Raw genomic sequence first — 22,477 nt, forward strand, 5'->3', positions numbered from 1 at the left:
TGGATGTCCATCATCCATTTCGTATGATATGTTACAAATTATAATTCGTATGATATGTTATGAATTAGCAAAGTGTATGATATGTTCCGAATTCTAATTTGTTGTGGCTAATGTTAGCTAGCTGGCTAACGTTAGCTAGGCTAGGTGTTAAGGTTAGGTTTAGGAGTTAGGTTAAAGGGTTAATGTTAGGGTTAGAGTTAGGGGAAGGATTTAGATAAAAGGGTTAAGGTTAGGGGAAGGCTTAGCTAACATGGTAAGTAGTTGCAAAGTAGCTAAAAATTAGTACATAGTTGAAAAGTTGCTAATTAGCTAAAGTTGTCCCTGATGAGATTTGAACACACAACCTTTGGGTTGCTATACATTTGCATTATTCACCCACCCATCCATCCATCCATCCACACCAACCAACCGCTCTCCTTTCATTTTTGCCCTAAGTAACCTTCTGTATTATGTAAACGTAACATAGCATACTAATATGAGTGTGTCGGATTTACATTTACTATGTTACGTCTAGTCTATGAGACCAGGCTGGATCGAAGGGTGGCACTAGAGAAGTCTTAGATAGAGCATGTTGTGATGTCTTCCTTGCCTGTTGTTTTTTTTAAACATTATGTCTTGCCTGGGTTTGTTTTGTCGCCCCGACAGTTTGATATTTCGCAATCACAAACGATGACCAATGCTCAAGGCAGAACAAGAATGCATCAGTCACACAGGAAGTCTCATCTGAACACAGGACGTCTAGAGATACACTGCAAGCGAAAAGCGTACTGCACTGAAAGAAACAGGTGTTACAAAGGCACTGATGGAGATTGTACTGTATATTGTGGAGGCACGCCAAGTCAAGGACCAAAAAGAAAACCTTTTGTGACATTGCCGGTTCATTATCACACATATACAGTACCAAATATCATATTATTGTTTATGCAATAAATTGTACACGCACGCGTGCATACACACTCTTGTTAAAGAGAATATCTATTTTTCTTCTCTGTGTAGCTCTCATAAAGCACATGGTTTTCCACTCCTAACAACAAAACCAACTGAAGGACAAACTGCTGCATTGATCAACCTGAGCGCCGTGCCCTTGTAACGCCGATACATTTTCCTGGCCCACAGTGAATTTCCTCCAAACAAATTATTATTTTGTTCTATTAGTCTTAGCCTGTGGAAAACTACAGAATAGCAAAACCTTGGGACACAAGCGTGTCAAGCATAGAAAGGAAAATATTGTTCAGAACAAGTTTATATTTCGGCAGAGGAGGGCTTACTTGTCAATGTCTGAACAAGTTCTACATTGCATTCATTAATGAATACCCAAGTAATCCTGCATATATAGTACAAGTCTGTATTGCGAGCCTAATGTTAGTCATGGATTAGTCTGTGCATAGCGATCCTATTATATTGTATTCTGTATGTATGTAATTATATTACTCGGAGCCTCAATGAACAAGCTCACCGACAGATTCACGTAAAGAACGTGCTTGTTCCAAATAGCCAATCTGAGCAAGTTAGCTATGGAGATAATGTAAATACCAACAACAACAAAAGATTTGGTACATGTATATTGGGGGAGTTAGTATTGACTTCACTGTCAAGTGTTCTCCAACTGCTAAAGTCAAGTACAGATGTGTAACGAGTGCGCTGAGAGTCGGGAAGCAAGTTCAGGGAGTGAGTGTTTTAAATAATAAAAATAAAAAACACGAAACTTGAAACACAAACAACGCACCGACATGAAAAAAGAGTCAATAACACCTGAGGAAAAACCAAAGGCAGTGACAGATATAGCAAGCAAGGATAAGCAAGGAGGTGATGGAGTGTCATGAGGCGCAGGTGCGCGAGACGATGGTGACAGGTGTGCGGGATAATCAGCAGCCTGATGACCTAGAGGCCGGTGAGGGTGTATACGTGACAACCTTTGGGTTGCTAGATGTTCGCATTGTACACCTGCTGCGGGAGAACCTTCCTGCAATGCAGTACATTTAAAACGTGTAGTGTATTTGAGGTTAAAAAAGGCTTCAGAAGTTTGTTTATGCAATAAATTGTACACGCACGCACACACTCTTGTTAAAGAGAATGTCTATTTTTCTTCTCTGTGTAGCTCTCATAAAGCACATGGTTTCCCACTCCTAACAACAACTGCTGCATTGATCAACCTGAGCGCCGTGCCTTGTAACACCGGCTCAAATTAAAATCCTACAGCTGTTACTACCCAATGGGCACAGACATAATTTCCGACACACTATAACAGTTTATTGTGAAATAGACACACATTTTTTGACAGTCCTCCGAAAAAGCCCACTTTTTCATGTATAATACACGATTTTCATCATTAAGCATTTTGTGTGTATTACATGATTTTCTTTCTTCATAACTAATTTTGGTACATTACACGAATTCCAATTTGTTGTGGCTAACGTTAGCTAGGCTAGGGGTTAAGGTTGGGGTTAGGTTTAGGGCTAGTTAACATGCTAGCTAAGAAGTGAAATGGTTAGGTTTATGAGTTATGTTATAGGGAAGGGTTAGCTAACATGCTAAGTAGTTGGAAAGTAGCTAAAAGAAATAGTAAGTAGTTACAAAGTAGCTGATTAGCGAAAATACTAGTTGTCCGTGACGAGATTCAAACACACAACCTTTGGGTTGCTAGACGTTCGCATTGTACACCCACCCATACTCCCCTACGAACCTCCCTTGTTTCTGTCATATTAAGTAACCTACTGTCTTTATCTGTGATTGAAATGCACTGTATAGAAAATTGTGTACTGCACATGAAAAAATTGACTTCGTGTCTATTTCACAATAATCTGTGAAACTGGGTTGATCAATTCAAAGTGTATTACAGGTTGGTTCAAGGTAACTCCATTGAAATGACGTGGAAACAACATTGATTTAACCCAAGTGAGCCCAGTGGGTAGTAGGCTAGTCTACATACAGTAGCAGAAGACAACCAACTTCCTGTTGTCAGAAGAGGGCAGTCTTTCCTTAAATAAAACTTTTACTTCTCATGATGTTTTACAGGTTGTGGATTGTATTGCCAGACAAATGAATGCTACGATGTTTCTAGATATAAGTGGCAAAGCCTGTCATTTATCCAGTCCCCCCCAAAAAGTATTATGAACTTATTGATTAAATTAAACATGACACCCACCAACAATAAATTGTGTTGTTGTTCATTTACACCCTTGTCATCTAAAAAGTATTATCATAACCCATGTAACCCAAAGTCCCCATAAAACCCTTAAAAGTCCTGTCCCCGCGTGTCTTGTGTGATATCACTGCCCCCACATCAATGTTGCCTGCACTCTTCCCATGGGAAACTTTTGGGACCTAAAAAAGTCTCATCGGGCAACACCCAACACATGAATAGATGGTTTAAGACTTATATGACGAGTCTAATTAGAGACCACTAGATCAAACTGTTGTGTGAGAATCTGTCCTGCGAAAGTTTGAGATACATTTCTAACACGTCACATGTTGTTCATAATAGTAGGTTAGGTTAGGTTAGTGTACTGTATTATTGTCACAGAAACCTGTTGATTCATGAAGTTTCACAATAAACTTCGCTATTTGCCTGCAATAGACTCTAGTAGAATTGATATATGTAACGGTTTTAGTTGAATAGGGTTGATGACCTGAACTGTAATCGGATACTCCCGCCCCTTCTCAGGTTTGCGCCGCTCCACTGTAAACTTGTTGTTTCCCCACATGCGATCGGTCTGTCATCGGGGCTGTAGCGGGAGAGGACTATGTCCATGTAATTTCGTCGTAGTTACATGTCTATTATGCCTACTATGTGGAAATACTGATTTTTCATCAAAGCTAACCTAAAAGACAAAGAAAAAAAAGCCGGTTCAATTTTAGAGAGCACCAATTCAAAGATGGATCCCATAACAAAGTGGACTTCTAAACAAGTTGTAGATTGGATAAGAGGTGAGTTGATTAGCCTTCCTAATTCTAACATACACTGTTACCATTATATTAGCCTAATGTGTAATACATTTTTTGAATAGCCTATGTTTGTTTCACTTTAGCTATATAATTCGATATTCGGCTATTGCATAGTTAATTGCCTGTTAATTAATTAATTGTCAAACTTTCTGCTTTAATTATGTTTTTTTCTCTCAGGATTGTTGGGAAGGGCCGTAAGTAAGCGTATCAATGTTAGTCTACACCTGTTGTTGACGAAGGATGTTACAAATACAATTTGATTTGATTTGATTTTCATTGGTTTTAGTTACCAACAACGTACAATTCAAAATTGCCCCGTATTGAGAATGTTGAGTGAATAACAGTGTTACAAATAGCAACAAAAGTTGCATTTGACGATAGGTATCTATTAGAAGCAGCCTAGGTGTCGTATTAATACTTTGTAACATAGTGTTTTATTGCTTGTTTGGGCAGCTATTAAGTCTCATCTTTAAAGCCATTTTAAAATTACATTTGATGATGAAAGGAAATTGTGTGCCAACGGGGAGAAGGGTTTATGTTTACTTTAACGTACATGTGCTCACTATATGGTTTTGACAACCAAAGCTCAACTGTCACCTTCTATGAACCCACTGGTAGGCTACCTTAAAAGGGTCAATCTGCAGTTTCTACATCAATTTTTTTTAAACTTAGAAATGAATGATATATACCCATTGATTCTTGAAGAATATAACTCTGGAATGCATCATGAGCTTAGTTCAACCCCATCAGAACCTAACATATAAGCTTGTTTTACTCCAATGGTTGTAAACATTGTAAATCTTAACAAACACTGTATAGCCGCAAAACATGCCTAAAACTATAATTTTGATATCATGGATGGCTAGTCCTTGCATCCATAGCTCTGGCTATGAATTTGAGAGTGGTTTGTTTCTCTAGCCCCATCCCTCAGCTTTTTACCGAAACAGGGGTGGTGTCACGTTCCTGACCGGTTTTCTGTTATTTTGTATGTGTTTGACGGTCAGGGCGTGAGTTTGGGTGGGTAGTCTATGTTATGTGTTTCTATGTTTGTTAAAGGGTGACCTGATATGGTTCTCAATTAGAGGCAGGTGGTTTTCATTTCCTCTGATTGAGAGCCATATTAAGGTAGGTGTTTTCACATTGATTGTTGTGGGTGGTTGTCTCCTGTGTCTGTGTTTGTCGCGCCACATGGGACTGTCTCGGTTTGTTTGTACGTTCGTTCTTTTGTGTAGTCATTTTCCTGTTCGTGAGTTCTTCGTTTTATGTAAGTTCGCATGTCCAGGTCTGTCTACTCCGTTTTGTTATTTTGTTAGTTATTCAAGTTAGTTCGTTTTTTGTCTTGTTAAATAAAGTCATTATGTCCTATTCCAACGCTGCATTTTGGTCGAATCCCTGCTCCTCCTCTTCGGATGAAGAGGAGGAATTCCGTTACAGGTGGAGGGTGCTTTGTTATTGTTTCAACTGCATATTGCCCCTTTCATCTAAATCAGCACATTTAATTTCCTATTATGCTTTACAAAATCCATGTCCACACTTGACTCCTTTGAATAGTGTGCCTAAATAACCATGGCAGTGGATTTCAGGCATTATGAACCCCTACTCCTGTCCTGTCACATATGACAAAATAAATTCCTAAAATTCCTAATGCATCACCATGCGGAGTGGATTCTATTGTGGGCTGCACACTTCTCCCTTCTGTTGGTGATCACTAAACCTATGGAGGCAGGGTGACATCTTAGTGTGAAAGTCAGAGGCAAACTTCTATTGCCTTCAATATAACTCTGAATGTATCTATTCTAATGCCTTGAATTCAACTGTGTTGATTCCAATGGAATGGTGTGGGAAACTGCCTTTAGGTGATGCCCCAGCAACACTGAACCAGGGAAAGCCTTGCTTATGCCCTTACAATATAAGCCTACCTTATTATTAGTTATAAACTATGAGTTGTGTTTAGATCAGACTAGGGTTGCACGTTTTGTGGAATATTCAGAGGTGGAAACTTTCCTTTAGAATTAACAGGAATATATGGGAATTAACGGAAATATATGCAAATTAATATTAATACAATTTAAATGTAGATGTTTTTTGCATTGGATATATTTACCATATCACATGGAGACAGAAACAAACTTTTACCTTATCATAAGTAGACATAATTGCAAATTATGAAATCCTTCCAATAGAAATTTAAAAAACAATTTAGTTACGAATTGAACTTTAATTAAATGAGTTGACTCTTCACATGGGATGATTTCACTGAACAACAAAAGAAAGGGAATATTGAAGGACTGCCAAGAACCTTGCCCTCATCCAGGCTAAGGTGGAGAGACACGGTAGTGATGACACCATACAGTAGGCCTTGTTGATCTCTGCACCAGACAGGATGCTCATCCCAACATACCTGGGGTCCAACATGTACGCTGCGGCGTGTATGGGCTTCAGGCAGAAGTCTTCACACTTTTTGATGTATTTCAGAACTGCAGTTTCCTCTGCTTGGAGCAACAATGAAGTGGTCAGGGCAGTACAGATTTCTTCTCTTACATCTGCAAGCAGAGTCTGAACATCAGACAGGATGACATTGTCTCCCTCAATCCGCGCAATGGCTACTGCTATAGGTTTCAGGAGTTTCAGGCTGCTTACCACTCTCTCCCAAAATACATGATCCAGGAGGATCCTCTTGATGGGGCTGTCCATATCGGCAGACTGTGAAATGGCCATTTCTTGGAGAGACTCCTTCCCCTCCAGGCGACAGTCAAACATGATGACAACACCACCCTAACGGGTGTCGCTGGGAAGCTTCAATGTGGTGCTCTTATTCTTCTCACTGCTCAGTGCGGTAGATTGCTGCTATAATTTGATGACCCTTCACCTACCTAACCATTTCCTTAGCTCTCTTGTAGAGTGTATCCATTGTTTTCAGTGCCATGATGTCCTTGAGGAGCAGATTCAATGCATGAGGGTAGGACTCCTCCACTTCAGACCAAGCAGCCATCGTGTTCACAGCATTGTCTGTCACCAGTGCAAATATCTTCTGTGGCCCACTGCCTTCAGCTCGTCTGCAATGTAGAGACCGGTGTGTCTGTTGTCCCTTGTGTCTGTGCTCTTGTAGAATACTGGTTGAGGGGTGGAGATGATGTAGTTAATTATTCCTTGCCCTCGAACATTCGACCACCCATCAGAGATGATTGCAATACAGTCTGCTTTCTCTATGATTTGCTTGACCTTCACTTGAACTCTGTTGAACTCTGCATCCAGCAAATTAATAGATAAAGCATGTTTGGTTGGAGGAGTGTATGCTGGGTGAAGAACATTCAGAAATCTCTTCCAATACACATTGCCTGTGAGCATCAGAGGTGAACCAGTTGCATACACAGCTCGAGAAAGACATTCATCAGCATTTCTCTGACTACGTTCCTCCATTAAGTCAAAAGAACTTCTGATTCCAGGAGGACCATGAGCTGTTGCTATCGATAAGGTGTCTGATTCATCATTTTCACCTCAAATAGAAGTAGAGGGACTTTTTGTCAGATGTTGCTTTTTGTGAGTGCTGAGGGAACTTTATGCACTTGGCCAGATGATTCTGCATCTTTGTTGCATTCTTCACATATGCTTTGGCACAGTATTTGCAAATGTACACAGCTTTTCCTTCTACATTAGCTGCAGTGAAATGTCTCCACACATCAGATAGTGCCCGTGGCATTTTCCTGTAAAGATTAGAAAAAAATGAATAAAAAAAAACCAAATACAATTCCATGTACAGATAAATAGTTAAACAGTTGGATTAAACAACTCATTTGTAAGATAAATGTTTTCAAATGTAACATGTATGGAAACAGGTGAATTAACACTCAGTTATCAGGCTCAAGCAAGCTAAAACCCACATGGTAGCAAAAACTAACTAGCAGAAATTCTTAACAAGGTAAAAATTATTTAAACACACTTTGCTGTAGGCTACTATTCACTAGTTAACAAAAAGTAATTGTATGTCATATAAAATATATTCACCCCACCCAGTATTATAATCAAAACTTACCAGAAAGCATGTAGTCCTTAGCCCAGACAGTGTAATAGTGTGGGCTCAATAGCATCTCATTAGTGTGCAAGATCTTGAGAATCAGCTGTACATGAGATGGAAGAGTGCATGTGATGAAAGAATGCACTGTGCATGCAGAGGGTTGCAATTCCATTGAATTGGGGATAGTTTAACTAAAATATGCCACAAGACCTAGACTTGCTTTATGTGTATCCTACAAAAAAGGTTCACTGTTACAAGCTAACTTTTTTAATTAATTTAAGCGAAATTACCAAAATTCCCAGGCTTAACTTCCCATGAAACATTTCTGGGAAAATTCCGGAAATTCACCGAAAAGTTTCCGACCCTTTGCAACCCTAGATGAGATAGCGCCTGTAGAGGATCTGACAGTACAGTCCACACAACCCCTGCATGGCCATTGTGTCAGCATTTACGGCATGCGTTCATATTGATGTGTCGTTAAGCTGTGATTGATGACATTATGATACGCTTGACCTGTTAGCAGCTGGTACCCCCTGTATATGGCCTCGCTATTGTTATTTTACTGCTGCTGTTTAATTATTTGTTACTTTTATTTTATATTTTTTACTTATCTATTTTTTACTTAACAATTATTTATTTTTTTACTTCTTAAAGCATTGTTGGTTAAGGGCTTGTAAGTAAGAATTTCACTTTAAGGTCTACACCTGTTGTATTCTGCGCATGTGACAATTTATTTTGATTTGATTTGATTTTTATAAACACATAAATAAACAGAGAGTAATAATAGTAATAACAGGGAAATAATTGACAATGAACAGTAAAAAAGTATATGTTTTATATATCCTGCCCCTTATATATGAGATGAACTTTGAAAATGCATAAGTCAGATACAGTAGAAGTAAACATTTGTGAGAAACACGCTCAGGCAAGTCTGCATTTTCCCATGCACTTCTGGCAGGTGCGATTATAGAGGATGATTGTGATTGATTGAAAATAAAGATTCAAGACTATAGATTTAGGTCATGCAACTCCCAATTCTGTTGAGTTATTTACTGAAGAAAAGAAAGGCATACATTAATAACTTTGAAATAAGGGTTGTTATCAAGCGGTTATCCTTATTCTATTAGATAAATATAGATTTGCCCTTTTGATATTTTTCATTTGGGCGTGACATAACACACTCACTGTTATCTTTTGGATAAGGAAGACTGTATGCATGAAACTTCTTCCCACAGGACAGGAGCATCCAGTTTATGTGCTTGTTTAGAGGGAGGAGGAGGACGCCAAGGGTGTGTCCCAAAGGGCACTCTATTCCCTATATAGTGCACTACTTTTGACCTTAGCCCCATGGGTCAAAAGTAGCACACTATAGGGAATAGGGTTCCATTTAGGATGCAACCCAAGTTTCATCTTGGAGACACCTGAGTCTGCGTCATAAGACTCTTTCACCTTACCATCACAACCCTCTGCCATTGGTTGAGCTTATCAGGAGTGAACCCAACCAAACCTCTGAGGAAACAGATCAACCTCCTCTTCCTGTTTCTTTTTGAATTGTTCCTTATTATTAGGGGCCCACCTACTACCACAGTCCATAGGGTGACACGTCACATACACTTACCTACCTGTTGCAGTTATGTGTGACCACTGGTCACTAATGACTACAAGGTCATGTTGTTTAAATTGATTACAGCTTAATGACACCACCAGAACGTCTTCAAAGTAATTGTATTGAATAAAGGAAGATAGTCGGGATAGGCAGCTGCATTTACACGTAACAGATGTACTGAACGGCTTATTGGCAGGATGCTATACTAATGGTTGACCACATTATCACTACGCAGTACACACTAATGGTTGACCACATTATCACTACTCATTACACACTAATGGTTGACCACATTATGACTAAGCAGTACACACTAATGGTTGACCACATTATGACTACTCAGTACACACTAATGGTTGACCACATTATCACTACTCAGTACACACTAATGGTTGACCACATTATCACTACTCAGTACACACTAATGGTTGACCACATTATCACTACTCAGTACACACTAATGGTTGACCACATTATCACTACTCAGTACACACTAATGGTTGACCACATTATCACTACGCAGTATACACTAATGGTTGACCACATTATCACTACGCAGTACACACTAATGGTTGACCACATTATCACTACGCAGTACACACTAATGGTTGACCACATTATCACTACGCAGTACACACTAATGGTTGACCACATTATGACTAAGCAGTACACACTAATGGTTGACCACATTATGACTACGCAGTATACACTAATGGTTGACCACATTATCACTACGCAGTATACACTAATGGTTGACCACATTATGACTAAGCAGTACACACTAATGGTTGACCACATTATGACTACGCAGTACACACTAATGGTGAATCGCATACCGCATCAACAGATCCACAGATGATGCAATCTCAGTCGCACTCCATACTGCCCTTTCCCACCTGGACAAAAGGAACACCTATGTGAGAATGCTGTTCATTGACAACAGCTCAGCGTTCATCACCATAGTGCCCTCAAAGTTCATCACTAAGCTAAGGACCCTGGGCCTAAACACCTCCCTCTGCAACTGTATCCTGGACTTCCTGACAGGCCGCCCCCAGGTGGCAAGGGTAGGCAACAACACGTCTGCCACGGTGATCCTGAACACTGGGACCCCTCAGGGGTGTGTACTTAGTCACCTCCTGTACTCCTTGTTTACCCACGACTGTGTGGCCAAACACGACTCCAACACCATCATTAAGTTTGCTGACGGCGGTAGATCAGGTAGGCCTGATCACCGACAACAATGACACAGCCTATAGGGAGGAGGTCAGAGAACTGGCAGTGTGGTGCCAGGACAACAACCTCTCCCTCAATGTGAGCAAGACAAAGGAGCTGATCGTGGACTACAGGAAAAGGCAGGCCGAACAGGCCCCCATTCACATCGACAGGGCTGTAGTAGAGCGGGTTGAGAGTTTCAAGTTCCTTGCTGTCCACATCACCAAAGAATGGTCCAAACACACCAAGACAGTCGTGACGAGGGCACGACAAAACCTTTTCCCCCTCAGGAGTCTGAAAAGATTTGGCATGGGTCCCCAGATCCTCAAAACTTCTACAGCTGCACCATCGAGAGCATCCTGACCAGTTGCATCACCGCCTGGTATGGCAACTGCTCGGCATCTGACCGTAAGGCGCTACAGATGGTAGTGTGTACAGCCCAGTACATCACTGGGGCCAAGCTTCCTGCCATCCAGGACCTATATAATAGGCGGTGTCAGAAAAAGCCCATAAAATTGTCAGAGACTCCAGTCTCCCAAGTCATAGACTGTTCTCTCTGCTACTGCACAGCAAGCGGTACCGTAGCGCCAAGTCTAGGTCCAAAAGGCCCCTTAACAGCTTCTACCCCCAAGTCATAAGACTGATGAACAATTAATCAAATGACCACTGGAATATTTACATTGACCCCCCCCCCTTGTTTTTACACTGCTGCTACTCACTGTTTATTATCTATGCATAGTCACTTCACCCCTTCACTTCACCCCTACCTTACATTTACAAAATACCTCAACTAACCTGTACCCCCGCACACTGACTCCGTACCGGTACCCCCTGTATATAGCCATGTTATTGTGTTAATTTTTTACTTTATCAAATCAAATGTATTTATATAGCCCTTCTTACATCAGCTGATATCTGATAGTGCTGTACAGAAACCCAGCCTAAATCCCCAAACAGCAAGCAATGGTGTTTGGTAAATATTTTCTTAACTCTTCTTGAACTGCACTGTTGGTTAAGGGCTTGTAAGTAAGCATTTCACGGTAAGGTCTACACTTGTTGTTTTCGGCACATGTGACAAATAAAGTTTGATTTGATTTGGTTGACCGCATTATCACCACGCATGACACACTAATGGTTGACCACATTATCACTACGCACTAATGGTTGGCCTGAACTGACTCACTCAGAACCATACATCCTGGTTACGTGTTACCATTAGTTTCTCTGACGTACATAGGAACATAGATAGGAGAGGCTGTTATTCATTTAGTATTATTATTATGACTCAGTTTTATGTCTAATCATTCCTCAAAATAGCAGGGCATGGAAACTTTCTCTTCAGTGGCTGAGTCTCAAATGGCACGCTAAAGTGCACTAGGGCTCTGTTCAAAAGTAGTTCAATATATAGGGAATAGGATGCCACTAGGGACATAGTGTCCCCATCCAGTTTATATCAGTCAGAAGAAGGGTTTCCATGGGAACAAACATGCCATTAATTAACCCTGTTACAGTACATAAGGAAACCCTGTAACCTCTTTGCTAGTCCCCAAATGTTGGAGAGATCTGTGAAGAGTAGGCACTGTCTGTCACTGGTTGTTTTGATAGGATAGGCTACTATTACGCTAATTCTGGATTTTTCCCAGAACACACACACACACACTCACACTCACAAACACACAATTGTTTTGTGTGATCAAGGAAATCCTTTTTCCTCATGAATCTGTTTTCCTGAGATAGGGTGTTTCCTGTCCTTTCTGAATGGGTTAGTGGAGTCTATAAATAGTCTGAATGCTTTAGAACCCCTCTCAATTCCTCTCGAATGACGACAACCACCACCTCTGTTCTGTTGTGAAGGGTGAAGTAAATATTCCCTATGTTGACCCCAGCTCTGCAGGTCCAAACTCCACTCATTTATTGCCTGTCTACCCCAGACGGCACAACACGTGTCTTTGTGTGATGTGATGAACAAGCCAGAGGCAGCGTTCACTTCAGTTCAATGTCCAATCTATCAAACCTTTGAATATAGACAGGATGCATGCTGCTAGCTTGTTAACACACATATCACAGTTGGTTGGTTAAATGTTACCACTCACAACACAGTCTAGCAAAACACATTGAATATGGTTTACTAGACAAGGAAAGTGAAACACTTGAGGAGGAAAGCAACCAAATTCTGGACGCGTCTGGGTTTTGTTTGTTTTTATGTTTCCGATAAATGATTAACTGGATTTTTCTGTGGAATGTGATTGCAGCCTGAGTCATGCACAAGAGTTTACTGACCTCAACCATTTTCTCAGTAACCCACTTCTTCTTTGCATAAATCTCCATAATCAGATGAGGAGGTCAATATTCATACACTCTTAGAAAGAAATGTTCTATCTAGAACCAATAAGGTTCTTCATAGGAGAACTATTTGACGAGCCCTTTCTGGTTACAGGTAGATCCCTTTTGGTTCCTATGGGGATAGCCGAAGATCCCTTTTGTTGTAAGAGTGTAGGAACTACATGGTTCATCCTGTAATGGGGTTATTTCCTTCATCATAAACAGTTCAAGACTACTTTATAACACTGTTTTTGTGAACATGCATAGAGAAGAGATAAAACATGATCATTGATTTTACTGGTCAACGGGGGAATTCAGAGTTCTAATTTATCAAGTTCTCATAGTTACCTAAAGGGCTGTCTCAAGTTGGAGCCATTTGTAGAATCTTGGGCTATTGTCAACTGTCAATAGAGCAGTGAAAACAATTAAGATGCTTCTGTCTGTTAAAGAGGTTGGTCAGTGTAAAAGCAATAGAGTCGTACAGTGCTACTGCCTTTTGTACACAAACGGCTAGCCCACTGTCAGTTCATTGGTTGTGAGGCCAGAGGGCCAGAGCTGTGAATACTTCATGGGAAGAAGGATAGTAAAGAGAGAGAGGGTTGCACCATTCCCTCATTTGTAACAAAACCTTGAGAAACTACCCCACCCCCCCCCCCCCCTCCTAATACTCTGCTATATGCCTGTTAGCCACAGGATTTGGGAGTAGGTCGGGCATGATCTGTGTCCAGATTTACAATTGGCTCATTCATCCCCCTCCTCTCCCCTGTAACTATTCCCCAGGTCGTTGCTGCAAATGAGAACGTGTTCTCAGTCAACTTACCTGGTAAAATAACGGATAAATAAAAAAATAAAAAAATTAGAAGACTTTTCATTTGGCTGACTGTTTTTTGGCGTGTTTTCACATGTGAAATGTACAGTGTGTTAAGGGGCTTTCACACTGAGCGGCTGTGTTAAGGGGCTTTCACACTGAGCGGATGTGTTAAGGATCTTTCACACTGAGCGGATGTGTTAAGGGGCTTTCACACTGAGCGGATGTGTTAAGGGGCTTTCACACTGAGCGGATGTGTTAAGGGGCTTTCACACTGAGCGGATGTGTTAAGGGGCTTTCACACTGAGCGGATGTGTTAAGGGGCTTTCACACTGAGCGGATGTGTTAAGGATCTTTCACACTGAGCGGATGTGTTGATGATCTAAGAGCTGCTGCTACATGTATCCATTGAGAGAAGATTAGATTATGTTGAGGTGGTGATTGTGCACATTATGTGAAAGCATGATAAACAAACTATACAATTGTACGAGTACAATTTGATTCGGCTAAGGGACAGCTAGTACACAAACAATGATATTTTGCAGCTTATCAGAAGTTAAATAGTTCTGCCTTTTTGCATCAATAGTTAAATAACTGGAATTAGCTCCATTTGTGCTTCACTCATTTCCAAAGCAGCCTATATACAGATGTAGGATCTTTATTTGATCACCCTGTTACAGGACAACTTTCCTGCAATGCAGTACATTTAAAACTTGTAGTGTATTTGAGATTTTAAAAGGCTTCTGAAGTTTGTAATTTCAACTTCGAAATTTCAGACTTGATTTTCCCTTACGAAAAATGTATCAACCCTTACAAAAATGTCCATTAATTATAATCAACATGATAATTCACATTTCTTTTTGCTGCAGGATTATTTTCATGCTGTAGCAAACTGGCTAAAATTAAGATCCTAATGTATGTCTGTATCGACATCCAACTGCACCAGTTGTTTGGTGTCTTTGTGAAGGTACAGTATACTGTAACTGATAGCAACATACTTTCCCTGGTCACAGATCTCTCAATGTAAATATTTAATGTGTGTGGGGACATCTTTGCCTGTAACCATAGTGACTGTTAAGTCATTAATGCTCAGCTGGAAAAGTCAACAAGTCTTTCTTTTTGAATAGCGTTCCTAAAGCAGGAAGACAGGGATGTTTTGAAATATTTCATCATTGTAATCCACACTAAGCCAGAGTTTAGTTGGGCTTTGAAGTTTGTCCCAACATTGGACTGAGCCAAACCCCAAGAAGGTTGAGGTTAAATCTAGTTGAAGAATGATACAAATGTTATGACTGTAAATTAATTTGAAAATCTTGCATTACTTTTGATGGGCTCTGGCCGTTTGGGATTCACCTGTTGTGTGTCATCATTAACAGGTGGTGGGCTGTGTAGCGTGACATTGGCTGGCCCTCTCTTGCTGTTGAGAGAGATTATTGCCCTCCTCAGGTGTCTGAAACGTGATCCTGCATGCTAGTTACCTTATCCCTTCATCACATCCTTATAGACAACACATAAAGCCTTGTCAGCTGACCCATGCATTACTTTCCGCCCACCTACATCTCCACCCAATGGCACAGGGCTAATTTCTTTCCCCAACCATTTAGAATGAGCATTTCATCTAATATTTAGCAGTTCTATCCTCGTGAAAGGTCAAAACACTTATAAACATTACTTTGGTTGCGTAAAGATTAACCAGAGTGCTTTAGTGTAACAACACAGTCATTAGCTTGTGCTAACACAATGGTGGCAGAAGGCAACACATTACAGGCTCGTTAAGAGGCGTTTCTACTCCGTAAACTCTGGAGATCTGTCCCAAATGGCACCCTATTCCCTATGACCCCTGGTCAAAAGTAGTGCACTATGGCACCTTATTCCCTATGTCCCCTGGTCAAAAGTAGTGCACTATGGCACCCTATGTCCACTTAAGAAATAAGGTGCCATTTGGGACGTAGTTTCAAAGTGAGTCATCTGTGGCGTAGCGCGGCATTCCAAGCCAAACGGAGCAATGGTTGTCTGGGATTTTAATGGTCACATGTGGTGGCAGTTGCTTTTTTCTTCACTATTTACAAACATATCCGTTTTGGGGACCAGTTACTAATGCCGTTTGGGTCAGAAGGTCTGAACATCAGATGAGATGCTGTATGTGATGGTCATAACCTCTGCTGCTATGTGTACGGTGTGGAATTCTGGGTGGTTAGATGTGTGGTCACTGGTGGTCAGAGATCAGTTTGATTCTGGGTGGTTAGATGTGTGGTCACTGGTGGTCAGAGATCAGTTTGATTCTGTGTGGCTAGATGTGTGGTCACTTGTGGTCAGAGATCAGTTTGATTCTGGTTATTGCTGGACAGTGCTATCCTGAGAAATGCCTGAGTGATGGACTGGTAAACAGCTTGTATTGACTCACTACGTGTTTTCTTCAACACTTGTGTGGTATCATAACAGGTCTTGGACTCTGAAAGAAGCTCTTTGTCTTACATCTGTCTCGCTCTCTCTCCCCCTCTACCCCTCTCTCTCTCTTTCTCTCTCTCTCTACCTCTTTCTCTCTCTCACACACACACACACACACACACACACACACACACACACACACACACACACACACACACACACACACACACACACACACACACACACACACACACACATTGCTAATTCTCTGTGAACATTGTTGAACATCTCTCTCTCTCTCTCTACCTCTCTCTCTACCTCTTTCTCTCTCTCACACACACACACACACACACACACACACACACACACACACACACACACACACACACACACACACACACACACACACACACACACACACACACACACACATTGCTAATTCTCTGTGAACATTGCTGAACATCTCTCTCTCTCTCTCTCTCTCTCTCTCTCTCTCTCTCTACCTCTTTCTCTCTCTACCTCTCTCTCTCTCTACCTCTTTCTCTCTCTCTCTCCCTCCTCCCCCTCTCTATCTCTCACTATCTCTCTTTCCCAGGCCTGGACGACAGCCTACAGCAGTATGTCCCGTACTTTGAGCGTGAGAAGATTGACGGGGAGCAGCTGTTGAAGATCTCCCACCAGGACCTGCTAGAACTGGGTGTGACCAGGATTGGACACCAGGAACTGGTGCTGGAGGCAGTCGACCTGCTCTGTGCTCTGGTTAGTAGTCTAATAATCACCACACCTACCACACACACACCTTCCTTCATATCCTATCAGAGCATAAGGTTTGGTCACACTTTATTTGAATAGTCCCTTAGGCGTATATATGATCTACAGATGTCAGACTATCAACCAACGTCATGTCCAATCATCCATTCAAATATCGCATAACTATTGTTTGATCATGGTTTGATCGCGTGTCAACTTCCCGTTCCCATGTCCCAAATGGCAATGTCATTTTAGGTCACTCTAAAAGTGGGAATTAGACCACATTCCAGCATGATAACATTCATGCCCCTGTAATTTCCAATGAACCTGGTGAAGTGATAGTGTATGGGGCTAGATGTGTGTAGTAGGCCTACTGAGTCTGAGTGGTGCTTCTGGTACTAGCTTTCCTTCTGATAACTTTAGTTAAGCTGTAACAGTGAGAAAGTCAGTGCATTATGCCAGTGCCTTGGTATCAAGTGGCTTTGACATTTTTATTTTAGGGGGTATCTTGAACTACCATCTTGTTTTTGAGGGTCCTCTTGAATAAACAGTAAAAAAGAGTAAGAGCTTGTTGTGCCTTCGGCAGAGTGATTGTTATTTAGCCCAGAGCGATCCCAGAACGAGCCCAACTTGAGCGTGTCCAAACGTCCCATGGATGGGAGAGGCTGGCATTGGTCAAGACACTGGGATTAGGGAAGAATGTCCGGTCAGCTGCCTCTCTCTCTCTCTCTCTCTCTCTTTCACACACTCTCTCTAACTCTCTCTCTTTCTCCATCTCTCTCTCCCTCAGCTTAAGTGTGTCCAAGTGACCCATTAATGGGTTACGGTTAGGGATGAGTGTGTCGAAGCGGCCCATGAACGTGTTAGGGTCAGGGTTAGGGATGAGTGTGTCGAAGCGGCCCATGAACGTGTTAGGGTCAGGGTTAGGGATGAGTGTGTCCAAGCGGCCCATGAACGTGTTAGGGTCAGGGTCAGGGTTAGGGTCAGGGTTAGGGTCAGGGTTGGGTTTAGGGTCAGGGTTAGGGTCAGGGTCGAGTGTGTCCAAGCGGCTTTTCGATACCGTCAATACTGTTGAAACTATTTCTTTGAAGTTTGACTATTTTAATATTTGTAGCTACTTTTTAAGTAGGTACCTGCAGTCAACTTGTGCAATACTTTAGGAGATAAAGCAGATCACAGATTCTGTTACATTATTTTACATTATGTAGCTTACCATAGTTCCCCAGAACAGTTGAGCCAGTCACATGTTTGTTTGTAAATAGCTCAATGGGAGAAAGCAGGAGTCCAGCTGTGCATTGACAGGGTTTTATAATGAAAGTGAACAGTGCTTTTTTTGCTTCAATAGAGTAATTTATATGACGTGCAACTATAGTTTTCCTTCACAGAAAATACATTATTGCAAAACATTCGGCAGAAAATAGCTTCATTTTCATCAGATGGCAACAGAAGTGGCTGGCAGCCACACAAGCAAAAACGATGCATGTCCATCATATTTCTAATGTTTATCATAGAAAGAATGTAGCCAGCTACATTTCCTAATGTTTTGTTTAAAGTTAATCTTGCATTTTACAGGAGAAAAGTTGTCTGGCTACACCGAAAAAAGTACTGGAGAAGAGTAGCTCCACATCAGTCAGAGCGCTGTATTTTCATCCATATCAAGTGAACCGTTTTTGAAATTAGAGCACATTTTGTACTTAGTCCCCCCATTTTTAAAGGTTTGTGACTACAAACTTGTTGGATGCATTTCCTTTTAGTTTTGGTTGTATTTCAGATTATTTTGTGCTCAATAGAAATTAATGGTACATAATGTATTATGTCATTTTGGAGTCACCTTTATTGTAAATAACAATATAATATGTTTCTAAACACTTCAACATTAATGTGGATGCTACCATGATTACGGATAGGCCTGAATGAATCGTGAATAATGATGAGTGAGAAGGTTAGACGCACAAATATCATACCCCCAAGACATACTAACCTCTCACCCTTACAATAACGGGGGAGGTTAGTATTTTTGGGGGGTATGATATTTGTGCGTCTATAACTTTTCCTTCAGGATTATCCATAATCATGGTAGCATCCACATCCACATTCATGTAGAAGTGTTAAGAAACATATTCTATTCTTATTTACAATAAGTGACCCCAAAAGGGGTATATTAGATTGCGTAGAAATGCAGGAAATTAGCTTTAGATGCCCCAACCACTTCTGAGGGAGGACCCCCAGATCCCCGCCAGGTTATGTCCCCCCCACTTCTAAAACCAAAGTTGTACCCCTGGTTGTATGTCCAAGCAGCCCACAGATGGGATAGGCTAGCATAGGTAAGAATGCCCAGTCAGCTGCCTCTCTGTCACTCTTCTCCCTCTCTCTCTGCAAAAACAGGTTTTTAGATTTGAAACTGAAATATCACATTTACATATGTATTCAGACCCTTTACTCGTTACTTTGTTGAAGCACCTTTGGCAGTGATTACAGCCTCGAGTCTTCTTGGTTATGACGCTACAAGCTTGGCACACCTGTATTTGGGGAGTTTCTCCCATTTTTCTCTGCAGATCCTCTCAAGCTCTGTCAGGTTGGATGGTGAGCGTCGCTGCCCAGCTATTTTCAGGTCTCTCCAGAGATGTTAGATCGGGTTCAAGTCTGTTCTCTGGCTGGGCCACTCAAGGACATTCAGAAATTTGTCCCGAAGCCACTCCTGTGTTGTCTTGGCTGTGTGCTTAGGGTCGTTGTCCTGTTGGAAGGTGAACCTTCGCCCCAGTCTGAGGTCCTGAGCGCTCTGAAGCAGGTTTTCATCAAGGATATCTCTGTACTTTTGCTCCGTTCATCTTTCCCTCGACCCTGACTAGTCTCCCAGTCCCTGCTGCTGAAAAACATCCCCACAGCATGATGCTGCCACCACCATGCTCCACTGTAGGGATGTTGCCAGGTTTCCTCCAGACATGACACTTGGGATTCAGGCCAGAGTTCAATCTTGGTTTCATCAGATCAGAGAATTTGGATTCTCATGATCTGAGAGTCCTTTATGTGCCTTTTGGCAAACTTCAAACAGGCTGTAATGTTCCACTCTACCATAAGGGCCTGATCGGTGGAGTGCTGCAGAGATGGTAGTTTTTCTGGAAGGTTCTCCCATCACCACAGAGGAACTCTGGAGCTTTGTCAGATTGACTATCGGGTTCTTGGTCACCTCCCTGACCAAGGCCCTTCTCCCCCGATTGCTCAGTTTGGATGGGCAACCAGCTCCAGGAAGAGTGTTGGTGGTTCCAAACTTCTTCCATTTAAGAATGATGGAGGCCACTGTGTTCTTGGGGACCGTCAATGCTGCAGACATTTTTTGGTACCCTTTCCCAGATCTGTGCCTCGACACAATCCTGTCTCGGAGCTCTATGGACAATTCCTTCAACCTCATGGCTTGGTTTTTGCTCTGACATGCACTGTCAACTGTGGGACCTTATGTAGACAGGTGTGTGCCTTTCCAAATAATGTCCAATCAATTGAATTTACTACAGGTGGTCTCCAATCAAGATGGAAACATCTCAAGGATGATCAATGGAAACAGGATGCACCTGAGCTCAATTTGGCGTTTCATAGCAAAGGGTCTGAATATGTATGTAAATAAGGTATCTGTTTTTATGAATTACTGTTCTAAAACCTGTTTGTCATTATGGTGTTTATGTGCAGATTGATGAGGAATTTGTTTTATTTAATACATTTTAGAATAAGGATGTAACATAAGAACATTTGGAAAAAGGGAAGGGGTTTGAATACTTTCTGAATGCACTTTATATACTCTCTCTCTCTGGTCGTGCCCTGCCTATGACATGGCCTCACACCAGGAAGCCTCTGTTCTCCATTACATACACAGTCCTGACATGACTTATGTTTGGATTGCAGGTAGGCCCACTGTGGACATCGTTGGGTTCTGTGGGGAAGAGAATCTTCTTTCTCTATGGATATCACATGGTCTAACAGGAGTTCCCTTCTGTCATCAATCAAATGATAAACATTTTGCTGATGTAAGAATAATGTTCTGTGTTTGTGCCATCTTGGCAACTCCCATCATTGTCATTGTCAAGAATGACCATAGGAATTGGCTATACAGCACAATGTCACGAATCGGCTCGAACCCAGGTGTGTCCCATTTCGCTGACGACCCTCCCGGCTCCGCCCACCAACATCCTATTAAGGAAAACAAGAACAAAGAGAAAGAATTCGGCAGACAGAGTGGGAGGGTCGTCACAACAAACAGATCTGGGACCAGGCTAGTGGTGCAGAACACGGTGTATTGTATTCCAGTGCTATGTTCTCTGGACTAGCTTCAGTGTGTAGTGTGCGATACATTGAAAATAGAATTTACAGTATACTCAGTGTTCTACTCTATTGTGAAGGCTTTTTGAATAGGGTCCACAGGCCAGAGAATGGAGCCCTGATACCCCCTAGTGTGAAGGATTACTAACAGTGGCACACATTAATAGGGCACATGGAAACAGATTGGCATGGGGCAACAGATTGGCACGGGGCAACAAACTGGCATGGGTTACCAGATTGGCACAGGGCAACAGATTGGCACGGGGCAACAGATTGGCACGGGGCAACAGATTGGCACGGGGCAACAAACTGGCATGGGTTAACAGACTGGCATGGGGCAACATATTGGGTGCCAGAACAGGTGGTGGTAGTACACCGGACCTTGTTATCTTTTAAGAGAGCTTTAGTGGTAGTACACCGGACCTTGTTATCTTTTAAGAGAGCTTTAGTGGTAGTACACCGAACCTTGTTATCTTTTAAGAGAGCTTTAGTGGTAGTACACCGGACCTTGTTATCTTTTAAGAGAGCTTTAGTGGTAGTACACCGGACCTTGTTATCTTTTAAGAGAGCTTTAGTGGTAGTATATACCGGACCTTGTTATCTTTTAAGAGAGCTTTAGTGGTAGTATATACCGGACCTTTCTATCTTTTAAGAGAGCTTTAGTGGTAGTATCCCGGACCTTGTTATCTTTTAAGAGAACTTTGGTGGTAGTATACCGGACCTTATTATCTTTTAAGAGAGCTTTGGTGGTAGTATACCGGACCTTATTATCTTTTAAGAGAGCTTTGGTGGTAGTATACCGGACCTTGTTATCTTTTAAGAGAGCTTTGGTTGTTGGAGGAAATGAACTGGGATCTTGACCATGTCCTACGTGAGAGGGAATATACATTATCTGGCCAATATAAAGTAGTGAGGGTTGAGTGTTGGCTGTGGGTGACTAGTAGGACTGTATCCCAAATGGCATCCTATACCCTACATAGTGCACTACTCCCTATAGGCCCTGGTCAAACGTAGTGCACTGTATAGGGAATTGGGTGCCATTTGGGATGCAATCTGGGCAGAGCTTTATGTTCTCGGGGATATCTCCTGGTGCTCAGGAAACAGATGTGACCCCACCCCCCAC

General features: G+C 41.7%; 1 protein-coding gene across 2 annotated transcripts in view; it reads left to right on the forward strand.

The window, feature by feature from the left end:
- Positions 1-3,688: 3,688 nt before the first annotated feature.
- LOC120024308 (connector enhancer of kinase suppressor of ras 3-like) overlaps positions 3,689-22,477 on the forward strand; it is a 73,150-nt gene continuing 54,361 nt past the window's right edge. For both annotated transcript variants that reach the window (XM_038968523.1, XM_038968524.1), the window contains exons 1-2: positions 3,689-3,927; positions 16,892-17,055. In XM_038968523.1, the coding sequence (XP_038824451.1) occupies positions 3,876-3,927; positions 16,892-17,055 (216 nt within the window). In that variant the 5' untranslated portion in view covers positions 3,689-3,875. The remainder of the gene's footprint in view (positions 3,928-16,891; positions 17,056-22,477) is intronic.

This window comes from Salvelinus namaycush, chromosome 29 (assembly GCF_016432855.1).
Source record: "Salvelinus namaycush isolate Seneca chromosome 29, SaNama_1.0, whole genome shotgun sequence".
Lineage (NCBI taxonomy): Eukaryota > Metazoa > Chordata > Actinopteri > Salmoniformes > Salmonidae > Salvelinus > Salvelinus namaycush.